Consider the following 26,521-nt stretch of genomic DNA (forward strand, 5'->3'; position numbering starts at 1 on the left):
TTTAAAAGGTAATAAAATGAATACGGTGCATAATAATGTGTTTTCTTCAACATAGATCTTCTAATAAGTACATTTAAAAGGTTTAGACCACATTTGTAAAAACAGTGGAGGATCCTTTAACATGGACTACTGTACATAAGAGGAGGAGGATGTAGAGAAAAGTCAGATAAATTATGATCATTTCCTGTTCTCTGGTATCCTGTAGGTGTGCACACAAGGAACTGGTTGATGACTTAGTTTGACTAGTAGTTACCAGAACTGCCAGGAAGCTGTTCAGATACATGCATATGTTCTATATGCTGTTTGATGGTTTTATGGGTTAGTTTACATTTATTATGTTTTGTTCTGGAAAAAAATGCATTTTACCCAATTTGGAAAAACCAAGGAATCCCCTTCATTGTAATCCACTTCTACATTCCACATGTCATGTAAACGGATGCAGGCGTGATGTCAGCAGCGTAGAAAACACGCAGGATGGCACGTTATGGAAAGTTCTTCACACATCACGTCCTACTATGCACTATAGGAAGCTTCTTCTCATGAATCTTTTACCGACTTTCACAATAGCATCATCGGTGTGAGCGTAAACACAAACATGGAGAACATGGATCTCTGCCATCCTCCTCCTCTTCCTCGCTGCCTACAGAACGTTTCCAACCTCTTATCTCTGGAATAGGATCTAAAATTAGCTCCACTTGTCAGTCCAGCTTAGAAAAACGCTCCCTGAAAACAAATTAAAAGCCAACCCTGGGGTTTAGTGCTAAAGTGTTCTTCTGTGTTAGAGTAGCTTCTTTTAGTCAAAGGAACATTTAGAAAAGTAGTCAAGTACAGATTTTGTTCACATTCTTCAGGCTTCCATCTGTCTCATCCGTGGAGGTCTGAGTTCTTTAGGGTCTCAGCGCTAAGTGTCACATGTCACATCTTCAGCCCCTGCCTCATTTATTCCACACATGGCACTTCAGCTTTAGCAGAAAATGAATTCCTGCTAAATGCTAAGGTTACAATTACCCATCCCTCATCTCCGCCTTATCACCCTTTTTCTGTCACACCACCACCGCCTATAGCAACGAGAGGGGCTGTCCATCAACGAGCCTTCAAATGATCACCTGTCTCTCACTAAATTGCTTCTCTTCATTTCCTCCCTAGTGTCACCTGCACACATTCACTAAGAAACCAGACCAGACCAGGCTGAGATACAGAAAGTGTTCATTCCTGATAATAAATGCACAATTAAAACATTTATAGCGATCTTCATTAAAGCCTTATTTTTAATATTAAGAACATTTTCCAAACCTAAAATTATTTCATCTGCCAGATGCATAGGCTAATTGTTTTGGCTGTTTTAGGTGTAATTTGGGGTATTTTTGTTGTCATATTGTATATTTAATGCTCATGTGTGTTTTTATGGGTTTTCTGAGTCCTTTTGTGTATTTATTTTGTCTTTTTTTTTGTTTTTGGAGTCATTTTGTGTGTTTTTGTTGTCCTTTGTTGTCCTTTTGTGTGTTTTTGAAGTATTTTTGTAAATGTTTTGCTCATTTTGTGTACTTCTGTGTTTGTTTTGTGTGTTTTGGGAGTAATTTGGGGTATTTTTATTTGTATTTTGTTTGCTTTATGTACATTTTGTGTATTTTTGTGTGTTTTGGGAGTCATTTGGGGTATTTATTTTGTCATTTTCTACACTTAATGCTCATTTTGTGTATTTTTGTAAGTTTTCTGAGTCAATTTGTGTATTTATTTTGTCTTTTTTATTTTTGGAGTCGTTTTGTGTATTTTTATTTTCTTTTTGTATTTTTTTAAAGGAATTTTGTAAATTTCTTGCTCATTTTGTGTACTTCTGTGTTTGTTTTGGGAGACATTTGGGGTATTTTTTATTATTAATTTGTTTTCTTTATGCACATTTTGTGTGTTTTGGGAGTAATTTTGGGTATTTGTATTGTTATTTTGCATACTTTATGCTCATGTAGTGTATTTTCGTGGGTTTTGGGGGTGATTTTTGTCTTTTTTGTTTACGTTTTGTAGTCGTCTGGGGGGTATTTCATCAAGTCCAGCTCAGGGTTAAGTCCAGGTTTAACCTGACAGACCGGCTCTGTTAAGTCAGGTTCTAACTTGAACGGCGGTTTCATTAACGAGAAAACACCTTGTTGGTTACCATAGTAACACAGTCCTTGGGTCAAACCTGCTCCCGACCAGGTTTAAGCAGCAGGCTTGGCTTAATCTACTGACTCACTCTCATGAAACCATGTCATCATTTTAAAAGAAGTCATTTCGTGATGCTTTAAAACACCGAACAAAGATCTACAAAAGGAAAAGGAGTAAAAAAGACTTCTGTTATACTTTAAAAAAATGCTTTAATACAGTATTTTAAAAGGAAATTAAACAGAATTTCATATGATTTTAAATCGAAATGGCAAAAGATTGTTGTGATCATGTGATCGGTGGTTTTCTGTGATACATTGACTAAATAACACCATCTTTAACCTTTTACTACTTTCAAAATGTTCAAACCACAGAAACTTTTTGTTCTTTTTTTTAACGTGTCTGTCTTTTATTCTCACTGCTCAGTAACAGATGATGTCACATCCTGTTGGTCTCAGCATTGCTTTCTATTGGCTGTTTAATTAGATTAAAAGCTGCAGCACATGCACCCTCACATCTCTAATCATTAAATCTGTGATCGATCGTGTGGGTCTAATGAATAGGTGCCCTTAATCTAAACACTGTCTGCTGATTGGCTGAGCTGGGGAGCTCCAAGATGAGAAGAGTTTGATGGAATGGGAAAAGGGGGCGTGGTCACAGATGGCTTTAAACCAGGTTTAAATCGTAGGCCTGGCTTTACTAAGAATGTGTTGATGAAATAAGAAACACTGGCTATATACCGCTCCAGCTCGCGCCGCTGCAGGTACAAATCCATGGTCACGTGAAGCATCGGTGCGTCCCTCGACTCAGGAGGTGGGACTTGGGGGTGGGCTCTCCAATAATTGGCTCTGGTGGACAATGATTGCAGAATTTGTAAAGCATTTATGAATAATTTATTAATGGTATCATTGCAATCCAAACAAATCTGACGTTGCACACCCTTGAACCAAGCAGCAGCCATGTTGAAAGTCTCATTTGAGGAACACACTGACACACACACAGACAGACAGACAGACACAGACAGACAGAGGTTCCTTGCTTTTATAGAGAGATAAACAGGTAAAAGAAACGGAATGGACGATGAACCATGGTAAAAAATGGTAAATCAAAGTTTGGAGTAGAAACTTCTGTGCTAACTAAATACCACACGGTTCATAGACGATGGATCTAAGTTGAACAGGAGGAATAGAAGAAACTAAGTTAAAAGCAGTCAAACGTTAGCCTCAGTGTGACCTCTGACCCCAACAACTATTCATATTCTTCCTCAGCACATCCCCGCAGCCTTCCTCTCTCTCTCTCTCTCTGCTCGCCAAAGAACTTTGAATGATTGAGTGGGCTGTGTCCGCTCACTAGATCATGGTAATGTATTCAGCCAAAGGGGCTGCAGTGTTACTGCCTTAAAACACCGCAGCAGCTCCATCCAATAGTGGAATAAGAAGACAGATGAGGCCGACTTTCCAATTATTTTCTCTTTCTGTTGACCCCATTTCACTTTATCAATGCTGTACAACGTGTAGCTTGGTCTGCCTCGTGGCCTCAGGAAGTAGATGTTCTTTCTTGGATTCTTTTTTTTTGGATATGTTGGAAACTTAAAGTCAAAATGAATATAACTATTTTAGAAAAAGCTTACAATGACACAAAATAAAGGCTTGTTACTCCACCCTGAGCAGAAAACACTTCATCAAATCCCACAATGCAATGTTTATCCATTGCTATATTTGCACGTTACACTGCCGCATGATAGCAGCACAGAAGTGGATTTATTTAATAATAATAAAAAAGAGAGAGAGGGAGTGGACAGGAAGAAGTGAGGAGAGTCTTTGAAGAACTCCCACCGTGTTCGTTCCTGGTGAGCAGATGGTTGTCACTGAGCTCGCGTTGACTTGCTAATGTCTCGCTGTGCCAACGTGGCAGCGAAAGGACGAAGGACTGAAGCATCTGGCCGTGTGTGTGTGTGTGTGTGTAAAAACACACCTTTCCAAAAAGCAAGAGAGCAGAGCAGATGATACTTAAAAAAGTATCTCAAGCTTTAATATGCACTTAAAACATTCATACATTCACCAATGACCTGTACTCAACAGTGTGGGATCAAAAAATATAAATATTATATTATAATAACTTATTGTCCTGCAAAGAAGTGACGTTGTGTTATGTTGCATATATTTATATTTCTTTTGATAGCAGGAGGAAATTAGTGATTTCTAAGAAAACAAATGTTGCACTGTTGACATCAAAGATGGATTTTCTAGTTGTGCAGGGTGTTGTCTCCGTTTATGAACAAAGATTACAATGAGAAAATGATGTATAATGGAATAATATGGGGTGTCCATGGCAATTTACCTGTTTCCGTTTATCTAAATCAGACTCACAGCCCAGGGCCCACATGTGGCACTAGATCTAATAAACACCAAATATTGACAAAACAAAAACAAAACTACACAAAATGACAACAACACTGTTAAAATGACAGAAAAATACACAAAATCACATCAAAAATATACAAATGACAACCAAAAAACACACAAAATTAATAAAGTTTACTCCAAGGACACAAAAAACCCCACATAAAATGACAAAGTACACACGATTACACGTAATGATTCAGAATACAACCAAAATCACAACAAAAAATAAAGAAAACCCCAAAATGACCATAACAACACACAAAATGACACAAATGTACAAGATGACAACAAGATTACTTAATGACAAAAAAAACAAAGATATCCACAACCGAAACACCAAAAATGACAAAAAAATACAACAAAGAACAAAAAAAAACATAAAATGACAGAATAGTTTACAAACCCTACAGCAAAAATACAGGAAACTACAACAAAATGAGTCTGAACAGCGAGAACATGCACACACTGTGGTGTACATGACATACATTTACAGATCTAATTACATCTGATGGTAACAAAATGTAAATAAGTGAAAGTGAAATCCATCCCACAAACACTTCAGTAGTTGGTCAGGAGGCTTTTTTCTTCTTCTTCTACTACTTTTGCAATTACACAACCCTCCCAGCACCACGCTGGCTCAATCCAATACACGCGGCCGACGCAAAATGAGTTTGCATTGATCGGCCCGGCTTACAGTGAGCGGCAGACAACAGGTAGGAGGCGTGGTGCTGGCCTGAATTCACCACTTTTTATGATGTTTACTTCTAATTAAGTTTCTTCCCTGGAGAGCGAGCTGCAGGGATTGAGAGGAGATAAAAAAAAAGAAAAGAAAAAGCTTTGCTGAGCACGGAGCTGTGCAGCAATCAATCATTCCTTCATCTCAGTGGGTCGAGCTAAGGAGAAGGAATAAAAGAACCATAGCTCAGGTTCTACCTGAGGACACGGATACAGCTGAGCCTCCTTTCTGTGTGGTTCTTATCTATCACTGTTTTAATGGAGACCAAAGCACGGAGATGGATTTACTGGCAGAAAACAAACCCTTTACTGGTGCAGAATGTTCTTTCACCTCTAGACAAGAAGCTGTTTATTATGTGTTGTTCCTGAGATAGAACCTGTTCAGTCTATAGATCCTGCCGTACACCAAACATCTAATGTGACAATTCTACTGTTCAGGCCCATTTGTGAGTGGCCAGGGCCTCGTAGGTAACGTCTCACATGTCGTACTCGGTAACGTACGTCTGCTGGTGGCCAGATTGGGTCTTTTTGGTGCATCTGTTGGTTCCAGCCTCATTAAAGAGGCCGTATTATAAAAAAAACACTTTATAATGGTTTTTGCTCCAGTGATATTCATTCCTTTAGCTTCATTCTGAGGGCCATAGATGAAAAAGTTCTGTTTCCTCTCTCCCTTGTTGTTCCACATTTTGTAAAACGTGAGCTCCAAATGGGCCAGTTGGATTTTTCTCACTTTGTGACGTCACATCACAGAAACTCCTCCTCCTGACAATCCTGGCTCCTCCTACCCAGTATAAGAATGTGAGCTCCTCCCTCTCAAACTACTTCACAGCTAAAACAAACACTGCAGTTTAATATAGAATATTTATTGTACTTTATTTTCATATATACTGTATAAAGCTACATACTGTATATGAAATGTGTTCTCTGCTTTTAACCCCTCCCTGAGGGCCACACTCACCAGTCACAGAGGGAGTAGTATGGGTCACCTATAGATTTCAGGTTGGGGTGCACTGATCTCAAACTATTTCACCTTAATAATAAGAAAATAGTGGCTTTAATAAAGTCAAGACGGGGGCTTAAATTCTTATTGTTCTTAATGTTGTGGTGTATGTGTGTGTGTGTGTGTGTGTTTTCTTAGGTGTGTAAAGTGTTGAACACCACCTGTATGAGCTGCCTGGCCCCCTCCCTGATGACCGAGTACCACCCAGCCCTGGACACGGTGAAACACGCGGACGAGTTTGGTTTTATCTTCAACAACGTCCAGGCTCTGCTGGTCTACAACAACACCAACCTGCTCTACTACCCCAACCCTTACTTTGAGCCCCTCAGCACCACCGGGGTCCTGGAGCAGAAGCCGGGGTCGCCCATCATTCTCAAGGTACCCCCCCCCCATGTGATTGGTGTGTCCCCTGAGGCTCATTCTGGTTTGATCGCAGCATGAGTTCCTATTTGGTAGCAGGTGTAGGCCAGCCGTAGTAGATGATTGGTTCATCTTTAATAACGTCTACATTTCAAGCCCTGAGTTTTTAATGCCTTGCTTGATGTCCACAGGGCAGAAACCTGGTGCCCCCAACCTCCGGAGGGGTGAAGCTTAACTACACCGTTCTGATCGGTGAGACCCCCTGTTCAGTCACTGTGTCTGAGAGCCAGCTGCTGTGTGAGCCCCCCAACCTCACGGGACAATACAAAGTCATGGTGAGTGCTCAGCATTTATATACCCAGCCCCCCCCCCCCACACACACACCCACACACCAGCAGTATTTACTATTTATCCACTCAATAGAAAGGACTTATCAATATTATTATGCAGTAAAGTTGTACACTTATGTTTTCTGGTATTGGCCCTTCATTGATTGCTATAAATCACTGAATTAACAGTGAACATTTTAAATGGACACAAACCATAGTTGGACGTTTTATTTACTTTATCTTTTTTCTCACAGCAGATTTGTTTCTTTATTTACAATTTCAAATTTTATTCTTTACAAATATATTTTTTTAGGTATTTTTTATTTGGTTTTTGTATTCTTTATTTTTTATTATTTCTTAGTTGTTTAAGTTTCCTCTTTCTCAATTGCATTTTATTTATAATTTTACCTTTCATAGGTTTTATCTATGATTTTTTTTTATTTATGTATTTATTTTTATTAAATAAAAAAAAAATATATATATATATATATATAAAATAATGTAAAAAAAATGAACATTAATTTATTATTTATTTGCCATTAACATCTCCTGTTTTTTTTCCATTCCCTTCATATTTGTTTTATTTACAGGTTTTTATTTATTAATTAATAATTAACTAACCCATTAATTAATTAAATACCTTATTATACGATTCAATATTATTTATGTATTTGCTGTTCCTTCTGTTTTTTATTATGTATTTTTAATGTTTTTATTTAATTTTTTAACAATGCAGCATATATAATATTGTCGTTGTTGGTTTTATTAATTATTAATTCAATATTATTTATGTATTAATTTGCTGTTCCTTCTGGAGTTTTTTACTGAATACATTTTCAGTGCTTTTATTTATTTTTTCCAACAATGGTTAAAGATTGTCTTTATGTTTATCACATGATAACACAAAGTAAACTAATAATCACAAACAGTCGTCATATATAGAGTGTTTGGCTAATATTTCACCTAAATGGAACAAAAACTTTTCGTCATGACTGATACCAGTTCTCCTGCCATGTGCCAGGTTCAAGTCGGGGGTCTCCACGTGTCCCCGGGGGCCGTCCACATCATGTCCGACAGCCTGCTGACGCTCCCGGCCATCGTCAGCATCGCGGCGGGCGGAGGCCTCCTGCTCATCATCGTCATCCTCGTCCTCATCGCCTACAAGAGGAAGTCTCGGGAAAACGACCTGACGCTGAAGCGTCTGCAGATGCAAATGGACAACCTGGAGTCACGGGTGGCGCTGGAGTGCAAAGAAGGTCAGTGTGGACGTCTGGTGCAGCCTGCAGCCATTACGGCTCTACATGAATCATACACACTGCTGTGACTCATTCTGTAGTTAGAAAAGGCTCGATCATGTGATTTTACTCAAACAAAGAACAATAATCAGAAACAGTAGGTATGAGAATAAACTCACCCATGTGTTATTAACCAATGGGATACAGACGTTTCAAACTTAAACAGAAGAATATAATAAATAAATTAATAACTAACTAATTAAAATAACCTAAATAAATCCATTAAAAACAATATACATTATATCAGAGATTTTAGATGCAGGATGCTAATTAGTTTTTGTTATATCGAGCTATTATTCAATATCAATATCAGATCGGGACACCCTTCATTGACCCAAAAGGACTTCTATCCTCAAAGCTTGTGTGTCTTTAACAGTCTGTGATTTACTCACTAACTTCAGCCACCAGAGCGTGTCAGCGCACTGTTTCAGGAAGAGTAAAGGTCCCTTAGGAGAGCTCTTCTTCTCTGCTTCATTGTCTACTACCAAACCGTAGAGTTGGTACTGTCGCCCCCTGCGGTCACCATGCACACTCAAAAAATTGTGTCAAACTCAAGGCCTGGGGGCCAAATCTGGCCCTTTAGATCATTCAATTTTGGCCCGGAAGTTGTAACTATCGTTGTCCCGACAATAGCCACAGATTTGAGGATTTTTAAAGCGTTGATCTTGCAGGGACTGATATCGGTTACTTATTGTCAAGGTTTTTTACACTGTACACATCAGTTATACGTGGAAGTGAAAACTAAGGCACATTAGTGTAAAAAGTTTGTTTTATTTCTAACTAATCTCCTTCCCACTTGACCTCAAACTGCACTGAATTTGGCCCCGGAGCAAAAAATGAGTTTGATACCCCTTCCATATAGTATACTGTACATGTACATCTGGGTATTTCTGGCGTATGAAGTCTTTTCATACTCTCTAAAGACACTTTACATTTTAAAAACAAAAACAGCAAGTACAGGAATTAAAACAAAAAAATATAAATCAGAAAAAAGAAAGAACATCAGTAAAGAAAAGGCAGGAATTGTTATTGTCGACGGAATCTATGCTGAACACTCTTAAAATGTTGCTTTTTTGCCACTAATGCATTCATTATTCAGTTGTTTTAACCAATCACGAAGATGGAAAGATGTAGATTTATTCCACAGAGAGTCGGAAATGACCAGCGCTCATTATGCAGCTTTTAAAGCGTGTTTAGTAAAGAATGGTGAGTGACAGACGGATGCAAACAGGCTGTCTGACAGAGTGGGCCGACAGGGGGAATTATACGACCCCCCCCCGGGAACAGAGAGCCATGTTTAAACCATGAGCCACTCTCCCCTGCAGGCTGGATTTAGACAGATAGATAGTTACCTGCACTCCCACCACTTCCACATGTCGCTGTGTAAAGCCTGGAGTTTTTAGAGACGGGTGTTAGAGGACTGCTGCTGCTCCTCTGATAGGCCACAGATGGGGGGGGAGCCCCCCGAGAGCAGAGCCAGGGGCCTGAACCAGAGACGGACAGGATGGAGCCAATTAAACAGTTTTCACCTGCAGCCAGAGAGAGAGAGATGTTTGTTCAGGAGGAGAAGTTAGTTTTTCTGACATGAAGACTTCATCTGTGCTATCGTAAACACAACCATTCTAAGCTGATTCCACTGTGACACGTGATGGTTTTCCTCTCGTAGCCTTCGCTGAGCTGCAGACGGACATCAATGAGCTGACTAGTGACCTGGACAGAGCCGGGATCCCCCACCTGGACTACAGGACGTACGCCATGAGGGTCCTCTTCCCAGGCATTGAGGACCATCCCGTCCTCAGAGAACTGGAGGTAAATAAATAAATAAATAACTGAGGGAAACAAACAAGCCTGGAAAATAAAACATCACAGAAGTCATGAAGAAGTCGTACCTGAATACATTTAGAAAGGACGACTAAAGCCAGACAAAGGTGTAACATACTGTACCTCACACACTATATTTTATATTCCCATGGGACAATAAAACTTTATTGGATGTAATTACTGATAAAATAATCATTCCAAAGATGCATCATGAATTTAAATCTGGAATTTTCTCTGCTTCAGAAGGAATTCTCATGAGGTTTTACAGTCATTAGCTTTAGCTCATTTATCAACCAAATTAGAGCACAGTTGGTCATAAAACAGGACCAATACGAGGTCAAACAAACACTGGCAAGAAAAGAAAGACATTTTTTGTATTATTCCTGTGATTACTGTGAGTTTGTCCCTGTGGGCCACCGTACAAAGGTTTGTTTAATACTTTATTTTCACACTCACTCACATTTTGTTGTTGTGCTCCACAAATCCACACACTCACATTATCGTAGACGAGGTCAGACCACACGTGAAACCTGATCGTGGGCGTAACCATCACGTCACAATTGATAAATACCGAAACTTGGGTGATTTTGGTCGAACGCACACGTCTTACGCTGAGATCTGAACATACGGACGCTTGATAAATGATGGCCAGTGTGTTTAACTCTGCAAAACACTTAAAACACTCACTTCACCCGTAAGATTTGGTGAAAAAGTGTGATATTCTGTTTCATATTGCCATCAGTTTTATTATGTGTTATGTTTATTATGCGTCTCTTTCTGATAGTTTGATCCTTTGGGAAGAAGAAGAGAGCTGTGTTCTCCATTCTGTGAAGTAATACATTATTTACACAGGGATTATTTTTTGGGTATTTTATATGCACTGAATCGATATTTGTACATTTATAGGTACAGTGTAGTATAAGAATATCATCTGCACATGCCTTTTTCACTCACCAGTGGCTCCAGTATGAGGGGTAATGAACTGAGTAGTTCCCTGACTTTGGGTGTGTTTTCTTGGGTTTAATATAGACAGTTTGAGGCCGTTTGTACCCCTACCTGGATACAGGTCAGTGCTTGACTCGTTGGTGTAAAGCACATGTGATCCATGTCTCTTTGAGGTAAACATCTCTGAAATAAAGACACTTCCTGACTTACGTTCCGTTGCATTTCCAGGTGTCGGGTAACGGCCAGCAGAGTGTGGAGAAAGCTTTGAAGTTGTTTGGCCAACTCATCAACAACAAAGTGTTCCTCCTCACCTTCATCCGCACTCTGGAGATGCAGCGCTCCTTCTCCATGAGGGACCGCGGGAACGTGGCGTCGCTCATCATGACGGCGCTGCAGGGGCGTCTGGAGTACGCCACGGACGTCCTCAAACAGCTTCTGTCCGACCTCATCGACCGCAACCTGGAGAGCAAGAATCACCCCAAACTACTGCTGCGCCGGTAACGCCGCACTCTGTTTTACTTTACCTTGGAAAACATGTGCTCACGGAACATGGAATACACTTCCTGAAATATTATGTATTTAAACAAAATCAAGCGGAAATGGCAAAGTGACACAGAATTCACCCTAATATACATGATTTTCTGACAATTACACAAAATTCTTCCTTTTAAATAGGAAACAAAATCTTGTGATACATCGAAAGTCACCTTCTGAAATGGAAATAGTTAAAAACACACTTATTTTGAGATAATAACACAAATTTCCACAATATATTTCCCCGAAAAACTATTGAAAAAACTGTAAAACAAGTGGAGAAACCAGACGGACATGTCAAATGTTATGCAAAATCTTTGACTTTGTAATCTTGTGTAATTTTAAAACCTAATATTCAGAATGAATTCCAATAATTAACCCCATCTGACATGTGTAGCTTATTTTCAGGACGTTTAACAACCAGTAATGACATCAAATGTAACAAAAACACAAATAGGTAATATTAAAAAAAAGTTTCACCTCACCTCATCCAATAGGCTTCTTCAGTCCTATAGCTCAGGGGTTCTCAACATTGGGAGGGGGTTACCACATGCCTTTAAGAAACTAAGAATATTTTCTTAAAAATTTGAGCTCATTTTTGCTTATTCTCAACCTTTTTCTGCAACTACAGCAAACTTTCCATATTTTAACCTATTTTCGTCACTTTTTCTTGCCATATTTTTGCTCCTTTTAATGTATTTTTGCTACATTACTAACTTTTCTGCACATTTTTCCACTTTTCAGCACTTATAAACCCTTTCCACCACTTTTCCACCTAATGTTGACCCATTATTATCATTTTTAACCTTTTTTAACCATATTTCATGTTATTTGTTGCCAATTTAACCACATTTACGATTTGTCATGCCCATTATTTGTCAGTTTAAACTAATTTAACCTACTTTTAAAATGAAATGACCCCCCATTTCTGCCACTTTTAAGCCGATATTGACACTTTGAACCTTTTTTACAACTATTTCTGTCCGTTTTTTGGCCACTCTAATTTTCATCTTTTAACCAATTTCTGTGGTTTTTAAAATTCCATTTCACAGTGTAGGAATAGCATTATATTAGAAAGGCAGAAATGTCAGGAACATCTTTCAATATATCGTAACTTCACCGTCGCCTGATTATTCAACCACTGCAGAAGTTATGAGTTTTGTGTCAGACCTTTTCTATTGATCCACACACAAGTAATGTCCTTAAAGTGAAACTTTAGATTGAAGCTGTGATAACCTTTAAGTGTGTCTTTCAATATTAATTTTCCATTGATTCCTGGGCCTCGTTCATCTTGGTGATAGATTGTGGGCTGTGTAATAATAATATAATATTCCTGATACTTACAGATAGATAGATGGAGGACTGTGTGTTCCTTTGGATGGATGAGTGTCTCTCTGCTGTGTTCATCACACACACACACACACTCAGTTATGGTTGTTTTCATCTGTTCTGCACATGTACAACCTGGACGTGGAGAACGTGACGGTTAAATTCTATTTATTCTCGTGATAATAGTTTTGATTACGGTGGGGCTTTTCTTTGTCAAATATTGTGCGTACGTTCCACAAAAACCTCATTTTGTGGATTTGTATTTTTGTATTTTTTGCTTTTAGTTTTAGAATCTGAAAGAAAAATATTTGTTATTGATCCCTGGGGGAAATTACTTTAAGACATTATAACAAGGTGAAAAGAAAGAAACACCAACAAAAGATATACACTTAATTGAAGGTAAAACTAAGACCAAGACAATGGATATATATAACAAAAATATTAGATATGGAATAATACAAGTGCAAATACACATGAAAATATACAAATATACACATGTAATACATATAAGTAAATATAATAGCAATATACAAAAATATTTTGGGACCACACATATTTAGTTTGAGGGCCTCGTGTGGCCCCTGGGCCACCTGTTGCTTTACCGCTACTGCCCTGTAGCTCCACACAGTCTCCTCTATACAGCCTAATGTGGCTGAAGCTATAGTTGTCCTCCTCAGCTCGTCCCTAACATGTCTCCATGTTTAATTCCATATCAGTGCTGGATGTCAGGGAGGTGCTTTGATGCCCCCCGACACACACACACACACACACACACACACACACACACACACACACACACACACACACCAGTCAGTCTTCAGGGCATTCCTCCGCCTACATGGGTAGGAAATAAATCCTTGTTGCCAAGCAACTTTTGACTTTTTTCTTTATTCCAAAAAACAAGAATTTAGGTTCTTATTATCAGCCACAAATATCAGATGCCTTCAAGAAACTATTTCTGCAACTACATCAAACTTTCCATATTTTTCATGACTTTTTCTTGCCATGTTTTTGCTCCTTTTAATGCATTTTTTGCTACATTACTGACATTGGTGAAACTTTTTAAAAATAAAATTCCAATTTATGCACATTTTTTTTTTCCACTTTCAAGACATTTGTCATTGCTCATGCTTTATTTATTTATTTATTTATTTATTTTGCCAATTTAACCTCATTCACAATTTGTCATGCCCATTATTTACCACTACTAATGCCAAACTAATTGTTCATTTTCTGCCAATTTTAAGCCAATATTGACACTTTGAAGCCCCCCCCCCCCCCATGTTTTTTTTTTTTTTATCACTTTTTCCGTTCATTTTTTGGCCACTTTATTTTGCAACGTTTAACCTCTTTCTATGGTTTTTATTTCATCACCTTTTCCACCATTTTGGGTCATTTTTAACCCATTTTATTTCTGATTAAAACCAGGATCTTTAAGATGACTATAATAATAATAATAATAATAATAATAATAAACGTTCCTGGATAACAGTGGATATTATTCAGATGAATAAATAAATGTGGTTATCACAGATTCATAGAACAATGGATCATCATTTTACTGACTTTATGGATGGACCCCAAAAATATTTCCCCTTTACTCCCCCTTATAGATGGTCCTGTCTCCACATGACTGTTCTGTAAAGCAACAAGGAAAGCCATGTTCATCACAGTACCAGTAGTGACCAGTCCAAACGTCCTTTAAATAAAACATCAGTGAGCAAACAGCTGCAGTAAATATGAACCAACCCTCCTCCGTCTCTCCTTTATATTTCAGAGGGTTGAAAGTGCATCCAGAGACACGGTCGGGTTGATGCAAAGTGCTTTTCAGCTGTCATGAAATACTTCTCTGTGGGTGAAAACATGTCCACGTACGTACGCTCACCTCCTCCACTTTTGGAGAAAGTTCTGCTCCTGCAGGCATTAGCGAGGGAAACAAAAACGCCCATTTGGTTTGCGCTCGCCTTCGTTTCCCCGTGTTTCAGAGTCTCTGGTGACAGTAATCAAACTTTAATGTTCTGTCCTCCGTGTTGTTTATTAAAGGATGTGGTGATGTGCTCAGTCTGAACGTATCTGTGCCTTCAAAACCAAAGGGAAAGTTAGCGCGGCGGTTCATCTTTGAGTAATTCCCCAGCTCCCAGGCTGCCTGTGGCACTGAGCCCCAAACCTGTTTGTTACTCTGAGTGTAAAGCTTTAAAGGAGATCACACACCCATTATTTTATTTTTAATCATTTCTTCTCGGTGCATTAGTTCATGGTGGAAAAGAAAGAAAGATAATTGGCTTGTTTTCCAAAGAGAGTGTTGGAGCGCAGGTCTGATTAGAAAACGAAGCAGACGATTGATTGATTGATAATGTGGGCTTTTGTCTGGAGAGTGTTTTTAGAATCATTCAGTCATTCTGGGATTTCTTAGTAGATACGAGCTCATGTCAATAGTAGCAATACAGACGTGTAAGTGTACTTGTACTGTATAATACATGCTTTGATATCAGATTTGATTTACCAAAGAGGAAGTTTGTGGAAGAACAATGTCTGCTGTAACGGTTAATTTTAGCAATAATTTGTTGTTACGAATTCAGTTCAGGGATGATATTAGTTCATTTAGAACGGTTTGATCCGAAACGATTCAGTGACTTTTTTAAAAATGATAATAATAATAATGTGTACAATATGAATGAAATAAATCCCTGGATGCTGGACAGTGCAGGTGAACTTTCATAGAGTCCAGTTGTTTCTTGTAAGAGAATCAGGAAGAGAAATCTTTGGCTCACTTTGATTAAACTGATGAACTGATCTGCTTTCAACCCCTGAACTAAAATGGCCCTGCTTTAGGATTAGTTTCAAATAAAAGACCAGCGGTAAAATATGAATACAATTGTGCTGTGTTTCATTATTATTCCAGCAGCCTTATATGTTTTACCAATCAGGGACCTTTGGAAGAATAGATACAGATTTGACAGTAGCTATGTTTCCATTACAAATGTGCAAAATCCAGGTAATTCAATTAAAACTGAATCGAAAACACCTGAATTTCCCCCCAAAAAACACTCAAATATCACTAGAAAGCTTTTACGCTTTCATGAGGAGGTTTTTCAGACGTTTCAATATTGAAATGTATCACAAAAGCACAAAAACACTTTTCACACAATTACACGTATGTACCTGGTCACATGACCAATTTTCTCTGAGTAAACATAGCGCCGTACGTGTTAGTATTAGACTTAATAATTATTAGACGTGAAACAACAAAGGAACGCAGAGTGTTCTAAGGAGGTTTGGAACGTCCGTCTTCCTGCAGAGAAATCTCACAGAACGAGAAATTTTAGAAATATTGCTTTTATTTTGCAAAAAACTGTAACGGAACTATTGTAACTGCACATTATGTGAGAAATTGCAGTCGAATGTCTCTGAAACCAAACTCATCACTTGCACTATTTTTACCTTCACTACGATAACAGAACTGTGTTAGTATTTAAAGCACCTTACGTCAGTATGCTCCGCCCACATTGTGCCGTTAACGGTCGTTCGAACAGAACCTTTGCACTTCTGGAATAAAAACAGGAGAAATACAATGTACTGCCTTAAATACAATATTGCAAAAACTTTGTATCGTATACGTTCCCCATCGGCTACATGTGTAAAACCAGCAGGTTGTTGGTTTCATGTTCAGCAGCTGAATATACTCTTACTTTGAAGGAACAATCGGACACTTTTGCCCTCAGGCTGCAAACCAAAGACCTGCATTTTCATCCTTTTCGCTTTCCAGAAACTGCAAAATCTGCAATAGTTCATATTTCTCTCGTGACTGAGACGTCAAATTTGTCTTTGAGAACAAACCCATGATGTCCTGGTGTTTGTGTAAGGTCTCGTGAGTCATAGCATCTACTAGCAGCAATAGAACTTGAGAACTTCAACAGTCACTGAGTAGTATTGATGAAAAGAAGAGTTAATTACATGTATGACTTCCTCTTCTGCTGATTCTGTGATTTTAAGTGTTTACCTCAGTGTAAACTTAAATCTATGATTGTTTTCCCGTTTGATGATTTGCTAAATACTCATTAATAATGTGCTGATGCCGATGAGACGTCAGCGTTTCTCGCTGCTGTCGCTACGTGCTGAGATGTGACAGGTGCATCCGCTGACAGTGATTGGACGACACATCGCGCTCCAATCACATTAGCTTAAATAGTGAGTTTTGAGCAGCGTGACATCCCTGTTGTTTCCATCTGTTGTTGACTGTTTGTTGGAGGGAGTATGGAAGAATAGTGTGTGTGGCCACGTTTACATGGTAGCTTTAATTCCTCTTGAACCTGACCTTGTACACACATAATTCCTAATGCTAATTTAATTTCGAATTAGGTGGCTGGTTTATTCCGTTTTTAATTCTGAATTCAATAATTCCTCTTTCTTGTAAACAGTTAACAACACTTAAAGCCGCTTTAAGATAATTTGGGTTGTTTTGCGTATGTGCGACTTGTGGCGATGACGTGTTTGGTGACGACATAATCCAACATGGCCGCCCGGAATTGAGTCGACATAATAATAATAAGAGCCTTAAAAGACACGGATCTATTGAAAAGAGTGGATGGACAGACATTAAGACAGACACATGGACTCATTAAACACACAGAGATCAGCAAACGAAGCCGGCTTCACTGGACGCGTGGTTTTTTTTTAAGTTAAGGCACAAAAATATATTTTCAGTTGCACTTTTAAAAAGAAAAAGAACTATTATGCAGTGTTGCATTGTTTACTATAGAACCAGCATTTAAATTAATAGGCTTCTTCTTCATTTGTATTATTCCTTTATTTATTTCATTCAAGATATAATTTTAGTTAAATTGCATTGTTTTGACAATGAAAAATAAAAGGAAAATAGTACAGTATTTTCTAATAATTTTCAGTCATCATTTGTTTACAGTCCCATTTTGTAAAATAAATGGTGAGAGAATCGTATCGTGAACACAGTATCATGAATCGAATCGTATCGGGAGTTGAGTGAATCGTTACATCCCTATCCAGAACTAAAGCAGAATTACCTCAGTTTGAGAATTACCATTTCCATGTAAACACAAAGCAGAACACTTTAATTCTGAATGATTTAATTCAGAATAACTAATTCTGAATTAAAAAACATCATGTAACCGTGGCCAGTGACTTGATGTAACGTAAGGAAGTTAAAGAGTAAAGAAATGAGACGTTCTAGACATAGATTCAGGATGAGATAACTTTTCTTCATTCTTGTGTTGGTTTGATATTTTTTTAGGACCTTTCTTCTTCTTTGAACTAAAACGTGAAGACTCGCTGTAACTTTCTTGCACAATTGACCAATCATCAGATCCCTGTCATTATCCAGCTCTTCATCAGGCTTTTCTTGTTGTCATGCAGTCGACTAAATGCACATTCCCGGGAGAATTATCACGACTGAAGTGGGAGACAATGGTGTTAAAGATGAATGTGTTCCTCTCTCAGTGGGAGAGTGGAGTGTGACTTGTGTTATCGAGCGCTAGTGGCTAGTTTTCAAAAACATCAGTTAAAGTGTTTGTGTTCTAACTTCTCATCCAAGAGGCTTCTTCAGCTCAGAACCTGAGTGGTTTGGAGTCTGGCATTAAACTGTGGAGGTGATGATTACGTACTGGACTCTAACTCAGAGGACGACTGAGAACCTTCACAGATGTTTGTAAGGGGGCCATCACACCAGTTTAGTCGTGGATTCAGTCTGAATGGTTGGAGGACAGCTTTGGTTTGGCTCTGTTTACGTTCAGAGAACAACATCTGATCTGCTCCAAACAGCCTCTGGTGCAGTTCCATCAGCTAACCCAATGAGGGGCCGTTACTAGAGTAGAGACTTCTCGAGGAAGTCTTTTGGCCCCCCTGCCGAGGATGTGTCCAAATATTCCCTCCTATCTCCTTTCCTATCCACTTTTCCTAAACCCCGGAAGTGTTTAAGTGGCGGCCGTGATAAGGAGCGTTCCAATTCTCTTTAAGCTAAGGAAAGGAGGCTCAATGCTTCCTTTATAACTTCCTTTATCCTAGGAAACACTGATGCATCCTTTACCAAAGGGGAACACATAATGCTGACCCACAATTCCTTGCGGCGACAATATTTAAAGGGACCCGCTCATCAGAGTGTTCAAGGAAACTCATGAAAACTGAAAACAGACACAACAGACATTTTTAGTCGCATTATGTTTTATTCAACGTATTTCATTCACCTAGGAATGCTTTGTGTGGTTATACATGTGTATGTTTACAATGTTATATTTATGCCTATATCTGGCATAAATGTGACTATTTCATAAAATCCTACTTATTTTGGATGAATGTGTGGAAGGTGAGTGTGAGCAACCATTAGCTCCTCGTATCCTGGTAGCCTCTTCTCCTTTGATTTACATTCAAACCTTGTGATATTTGACTTTTTATCAGCGGTTAGAGACACAGGGGAAAGTGTCGTCACTAACCTTTGCCGCCGTTTTTCAGTGTTTCTCAAATGGGGGTACGTGTATCCCTAGGGGTACGCGATGGCACTACAGGGGGTACTTGAGAGAGAAATTTAACAAATGAAAGCACTGAAATATCAGGTTTTATCATGTTTATTTTTAGTTAAAATGATAATCATATTAAATATTACCAGTAACTCACAACACGACAACAAAAACGCAAAAAAATAAGAGAAAAATATACTAAATAAAAAAGAACATATTTACACATACATATATTTACACCAAAAACACATATACTGAGAGAGAAAAATACTTACTATTACCAGCAACACACAAAACAACAACAAAGACACTCTAAATTAGATAAAAATACACAAGATCACTTCAAAATACACAAAAATAACAGAGAAACATACAAAACCACATAAGAAACAACCAAAAACACACACACTGAGAGAACATTATTTAAATAATACCAACAACACACAAAAACAACAACAAATACACACAATATAAGAGAAAAATATACTGACACTAGTCTTTGGAGGTGATTGACTTTCTTTGGTTGTTTAAATATCGCTGTGACGTTAACAAAGTTTAGAGCCGTTCGACTTCCATTAAAGCATCTTTTTGTCCAACGTCCTCCTTCTCCTGATCTCCTCAGGTCTCTCTAAAGCCTTCCCTTTCTTCTTCTTTATAATGTTCTTTTAATGGAATCACAGAACATTACTTCCATCACCTTGAGACTTTTCAATCTTAGATTTTTTTTATTTTTTTTATTCTCCTCAGCGTTTTTTCGTAATGAGATTTCCGCCCATGCAGAGCCGCCGAGTGCAGCATTGTTAGCAGAGCGAGTATTGTGTTTGGCATTAGTTTCATTGAAAGACATTCCACTGGCTGCTAATACACCCCCCCTCGTCCCCCCCGTCCCTCCCTGGCTGCCATTAGCAGACCAGAGACGTGTGCCTTTACGTGGGATAATGAAATTCTGATGTTCATTAATGAAACTCAATTAATGGAAGGATAGAAGTGGAGGAAGATGAGGAGGAGGAGGACAGGAAGGAATGGAAAAAGAAGGAGAACAAAGTGCTTCTCTACCCCCACTACTGACATTCAAGAAGAGAGATATTAGCAGGTTCAGCCCCCGCTGCAAAGGCTTTATTTGCCTTCCATCTTTGGGACTTGCTGAGCTTATTAAAATGCTTAATAGGTTCCATTAACTTCTAACGCAAGGGAGCTCCATGCAAACCGGGGGGGGGGGGGGTTTGGGCTGCTGTTCCACAATATATTTATTTACATTTTTCTGCATTAAAAACTATGCTGGATCTCACAGTTTTTTGACGTTTCACTGTAAAGCTTTGGAGCTCCCTAATATTAGACGTATGACTCCCATCACAAATGTTATTTGTTCTCAACTGAAACTCCCCAAAAAAAAGGTCCCAGAGACCAGGAAATGATGGTCCATTGTTCTGTGAATCTGTGATAACCACGTTTATTTATTCATCTGAATAATACCCACTGTTATCCAGGAACGTTTATTAGTAAATGTGCCATAGTATACAATCATCTTCAAGATGTAAATCCTTGTTTTAATCAGAAACAAAATGGGTTAAAAATGACCAAATATGGTGGAAAAGGTGGAAATGAAGAGAAAAAGTATTAAAAAGAGTTCAAAGTGTCAATAGTGGAACAATTAGTTTAACATGGTCACAAATTAAGATTTTTATTCTTCATTTTTACTTTTATTTTGTCAAATTTTTAAATCAAAGTCAGAAATATAATTATAGTTCGAATTTACTGACATACGCATTCTGACTTTATTCTAAGTTAAAAAAAAAAAAAACATTTTTTTTTTTTTCTTTAAATTTAAAAACATTAAATAGAATTATTTTTGTCACAAAATATGGGCATGACAGATAGTGATGTGGTTAAATTGGTAAAAATAATCATGAAATATGGTGAAAAGGTGTTAAAAGGGACAATAATGGGTCAACATTAGGTGGAAAAGTGATGGAAAGTGTTTATAAGTGCTGAACATGTCTGGAAAGTTGGAAAAAATGTGCAGAAAAGTCATTGAAATGTGATGAAGTGGCAGAAATGGGAGAAATATATCAAAAATGTATGTAAAGGAGCCAAAATGTGACAAGAAAAAGTGATGAACATACGTTAAAAGTTTGGTGTAGTTGCAGAAAATGGTAAAAATAAGCAAAAATGGCTCAAATTGTTCCAATAAATATTGCTAGTTTCTTAAAGGGATCTGATGCAGTCGTGTGCACTTTTTCAGTTCGCACTCTTTGGGTGATGTTTAAACCAAGTGAATAATCTACATGCCTACCCCCCCCCCCCCCCCCCTCCCCCGTTGGCACATCACACTTGAAATATGCTGTCACCAGCTCTCCAACCCCTCACCGAGCTGCCAACCCACTGACCAGCACTGGTTCATCACAGAACAGCCTCCGGGCGTTGGAGACAACATCACAACTCAAAGCAAACTCTAACTTCTGCTCTGCTGCCCCACAGATAACACAGTTTTATATCCACACAAACATGCAATCATGTTTACATTAGTTCTCATTTTATCTGTATTTGTCGTCATTTTGTGTTGTTTTGGTGTCATTTTCTGTTTTTGCCGTATTTTTTTTTCTTTTTTTCTCTCCTTTTATGTGTATTTGTTGTTGTTTTTGTGTGTTTTTACTTAAATTTTCTATTATTTTCTCATTTTGTGTGTTTTTCTTTCATTTTGTGTGTATTTGTTATCATTTATGTGTATTAGTTGTCATTTTCTTTGTGTTTGTTGTCGTTTTGTGTTTTTGCTGTATATTTTTATTTTTTCTCTCATTTTATGTGTATTTGTTATCATTGTATGTCCATTTGTTGTCCTTTTGTATGTTTTTACTGTAGATTTTTACAGTTTTTCTTTTCATTTTGTGTGTGTTTGTTGTCGTTTTGTGTGTTTTTGCTGCATTTGTTTTTCAGTTTTTCTCTCATTTTGTAAATATTTGTTGTCCTTTTGTGTGTTTTTGTTGTCATTTTGTGTTTCTATCCTAACACTGGTGCATGTTTTATATTAGTTAGGTATGTAGTTCACAACTGTATCCCATAGGGGGCGCACAGCACTGAGTTGCCCGACTTTTCTCGCACATTTTCTGTTTTTTTTTTTTTTTTCAAATACATATTTTTTGTGACTAAAATGCTAATCCTGTCAACTTTTTCCAGCTCCAACAATCCTTTCAGCTTTGTTCTCAGACTCTTACCTACAAACCCTCGAACACGACGCCCCACAATTGTCTCTATAATAGTCATAATCTCTTTTCACGCCCATTCACCGGCTGAATGGCTATAATCATAGTGAACACAGAAGCCTTCCAGGCTGTCTTTAATACCTGGCTGCTTTGATTCCTGTTTATCCCCCAGTTTAGCACAGCGCGCTGTATACGGCCCCGCCACCATATCCGCCACAGTAATCACTGTCATTTCCTGCACTATTAAAAAGGGTCATTTTAGTTGTGTGTGCGTGTGTGTGTGTGTGTGCAATGCTTTTGTGCAGGTTGTCACAGCCCAGCAACAGGAAGTAATTTAAAATGTCCATCATTGATACACAGAAATGTGAATTAAAATGCATGTTTTAATGCATTTTAATTCATGAATTAAATGCGTTTGTTGAGTAAATGTTAGCTGGGAATGTAAAAAAGAGTTTTAAATGCAAAATATCAACATCATATATACATTGTCCCCTCCCCCAAGATTGTGCTTTGATCAAAAATGTGATTGTCTGATCCAAAGGCCACATTACGAGATTTCATGTCAGCATTTAGAGTTTAACCAATTTGAATTATTAATATACATAAATAATATCTACATATACATTTTTGTGTACTTTTGTTATTTTTTGTGTGTTTTTGTTGTCCTTTTGTGTGTTTTTACTGTCATTTTTTGTGTTTTTTCTCTCATGTTATGTCTGTCTGTTCTAGTTTTGTGTGTATTTGTTGACATAAAGTATATTTTATTTTCATTTTGTGTGTTTTTACTGTGATTTTTTTTTGTGTTTTTTTTTCTCATTTTGTGTGTTTTCGGTGTCATTTTGTGTGTTTGTTGTCGTTTTGTGTGTAATCGTTGTCAGATTGTGTTTAGTGTCGTTTTATATGTTTTTACTGTAATTTTTGGGGTTTTTCTCTCATTTTGTGTTTGTTGTTTTGTGTTTTTACCATATTTTTTGTGGTTTTTTCTTATGTAGTGTGTATTTGTTGTCATTTTGTGTTTGTTGTTGTTTTGTGTGTTTTTACTGTCATTTTTTTCTGTTTTCTCTCATTTTGTGTATAATCGTCATATTGTGTGTTTAGTATCATTTTAAATGTTTTTACTGTAATTTTCGTGTTTTTCTTTAATTTTGTGTGTATTTGTTGTTTGTTTTTGTGTCATTTTGTATTTTTTTTTTCATTTTGTGTGTTTTTACCATATTTTTTGTGGTTTTTTTCTTATTTAGTGTGTATGTGTTGTCATTTTGAGTGTTTTTGATGTCATTTAGTATCTCTTCCTCTCATTTTGTGTGTTTTTGTCTTGGTTCACAAAGTTTTTCTGTTATTTGTGTGTGTTTTTACAGTCATTTTATCCATGTCTGCACTGCTCAACCTTAGACTACAAACATAAACCTGATGGGCCAATATATGAATATACTGGAAAACCCAATACCGATGTAAGATATTATATTTTATGGCAAATATGAACTGATAATATCAGCCAGTTCTTGTTTCAGTGTAGAATGCAGTAGCTCTGGGTAGAAACATAAAGAGATATTATATATATTAGTGTTATTTGTTTATTCAGCTGTGGGATAGAAAGAAATGAGCAGAATATGAAAAAAAAAATAATGAGCCTATTGTGTGTTTGTGTGTCCGCACAGTGCAAAGCCTTTCATCTACACACACGCACGCACGCACGCACACACACATGCACGCACACACACCTGCCTGTTTCATTATTTATCACGTTTTTCCATCTAACTCCTGTTCTCTAAGCGCTGTGATCCATCATGGCACCTAATGAGGCAAAGATCTGACGTGTGTGTGTGTGTCAAACAATGAAGGAGGTGGACACACACTCATCTTTTGTGCTGGCGACCATCAGGAGGTCATCGCACACTTGTGTTTTTTTTTTCATGCCCAATCAAGTCCATCAGCAGAGCTGTAGCTGCACAGCTGATTGACTGGGAGGAGTGTGTGTGTCAGTGTGAGTGTGTGTGTGTTGGCAGTGATCAGGCGTTACCTGGCTGTGACAGCGCTCGTCTCCACAGCTGAGGGCTGTCACAGATGCTGAGGTAACCGCTGCATTCAGCAATAACTGAATAATCAAACACACACACACACACACACACACACACACACACGTGCCGTAACCACAGAACTATTGCAGAACTAAAAGCAGGATGTCAAGAAACCTCCACAAAGTGTTCTCCATGACCTCATGAATATTAGACGAACTTCTGCGTCATGTCAAGAAAAAAAAAATAAACGGCTGGTCCTACTAAGCAGAAGAAGTCGCGCCGTCCTAACGCCACTCCTCTGAAGACCTACTCATTCTATCTCTCCTGCATACGCCTCTCTGCCGGTATTCTTCTTCTCGTTTCTTCTTTTTCTTCTTCTTCTTCTTCTTCTTCTTCTTCTTCTTCTTCTTCTTCTTCTTCTTTCTTCTCTCTTCTTTCTCTTCTTCTTCTTCTTCTTCTTCTTCTTCTTCTTCTTCTTCTTCTTCTTATTTTCTCTTCTCAGAAATGAGTCTGTGGCAGAGCAGATGCTCACCAACTGGTTTGCATTTCTTCTGCACAAATTCCTCAAGGTCAGTGTTTTAATCACGTGCATTATTAATCACACACTTTATTTTTTTTATTTTCAGCATACTAATGATGCTCTAATGAAGCTCATTAATTACTGTTGGTTACTTCTTTAAAACATATTACATTATTTGCCTGTACTGGGATTAATCAATGTTTGTGCACATGTGTGTGTGTGTGTGTGTGTATGCAGGAGTGTGCTGGTGAGCCTCTGTTCATGCTGTATTGCGCCATCAAGCAGCAAATGGAAAAAGGACCCATCGACTCCATCACGGGAGAGGCCCGTTACTCCCTGAGCGAGGACAAGCTCATACGACAGCAGATCGAGTATAAAACCCTGGTATGTCGCACAACGCCGTCCTACAACGCCACCGCACACTGGAGACACAAGCATGAGCTCAGCTAACGCTAAAACAGCGAGGGATGCATAAGCACACAGAACTGATTGTTTCTGATCACCTTACGCCACGCGGTGAACGCACAAAATGACTCCAACACACACAATAATACACAAAATGACTCCAACACACAATAATACACAAAATGACTCCAACACACAATAATACACAAAATGAATCCAACACACACAATAATACACAAAATGACTCCAACACACACAATAATACACAAAATGACTCCAACACACACAATAATACACAAAATGACTCCAACACACACAATAATACACAAAATGACTCCAACACACACAATAATACACAAAATGACTCCAACACACACAATAATACACAAAATGACTCCAACACACACAATAATACACAAAATGAGTCCAACACACACAATAATACACAAAATGAGTCCAACACACACAATAATACACAAATTGAGAGCACACAGAGTGCGCAAACCTTCACCAAGCTCCAAAATCGCGATGAAATCTGCCATCAGGACTCCAAAAAACCCACAAAAGAACAAAAACTACACACTATAAGAGAAAAATACACAAAATGACAACAAAAAAATACACAACAGTGACTCTAAAAACAAAATGTGTTTTTGAATCCATGTACATGTGGATTTGTTGGTTTTTTTCTTAAAAATGTTATATTTTGATAAATACTACGAGATGACTATTGCTGTAATTTGCGCTATATAAATAAAGTTGAATGAATTAGTGCCAAAAAACATTCACAAAGAACAAAACAACACACTATGAGAGAAAAATATACAAAATGAAAACAAAAATCAACAAAACTACTCCCAAAACACACAAGACTAACACACAATCCCACAAAATGACTTCAAAAAGCTCACAAAGGAACAAAATAACCACACCATAAGAGAAAAATATACAAAATGACAACAACAATATACAAAAGTGACTCTAAAAACACATTACGACAACTA

General features: G+C 37.9%; 1 protein-coding gene across 2 annotated transcripts in view; it reads left to right on the top strand.

The window, feature by feature from the left end:
- The window catches only part of plxna2 (plexin A2), a 259,815-nt gene that overhangs the window by 206,211 nt on the left and 27,083 nt on the right, over nucleotides 1–26,521 (top strand). For both annotated transcript variants that reach the window (XM_028452432.1, XM_028452433.1), the window contains exons 18-24: nucleotides 6,415–6,654; nucleotides 6,828–6,971; nucleotides 7,987–8,221; nucleotides 9,927–10,069; nucleotides 11,255–11,523; nucleotides 25,095–25,161; nucleotides 25,350–25,496. In XM_028452432.1, the coding sequence (XP_028308233.1) occupies nucleotides 6,415–6,654; nucleotides 6,828–6,971; nucleotides 7,987–8,221; nucleotides 9,927–10,069; nucleotides 11,255–11,523; nucleotides 25,095–25,161; nucleotides 25,350–25,496 (1,245 nt within the window). The remainder of the gene's footprint in view (nucleotides 1–6,414; nucleotides 6,655–6,827; nucleotides 6,972–7,986; nucleotides 8,222–9,926; nucleotides 10,070–11,254; nucleotides 11,524–25,094; nucleotides 25,162–25,349; nucleotides 25,497–26,521) is intronic.

This window comes from Gouania willdenowi, chromosome 7, assembly GCF_900634775.1.
Source record: "Gouania willdenowi chromosome 7, fGouWil2.1, whole genome shotgun sequence".
Classification (NCBI taxonomy): Eukaryota; Metazoa; Chordata; class Actinopteri; order Blenniiformes; family Gobiesocidae; genus Gouania; species Gouania willdenowi.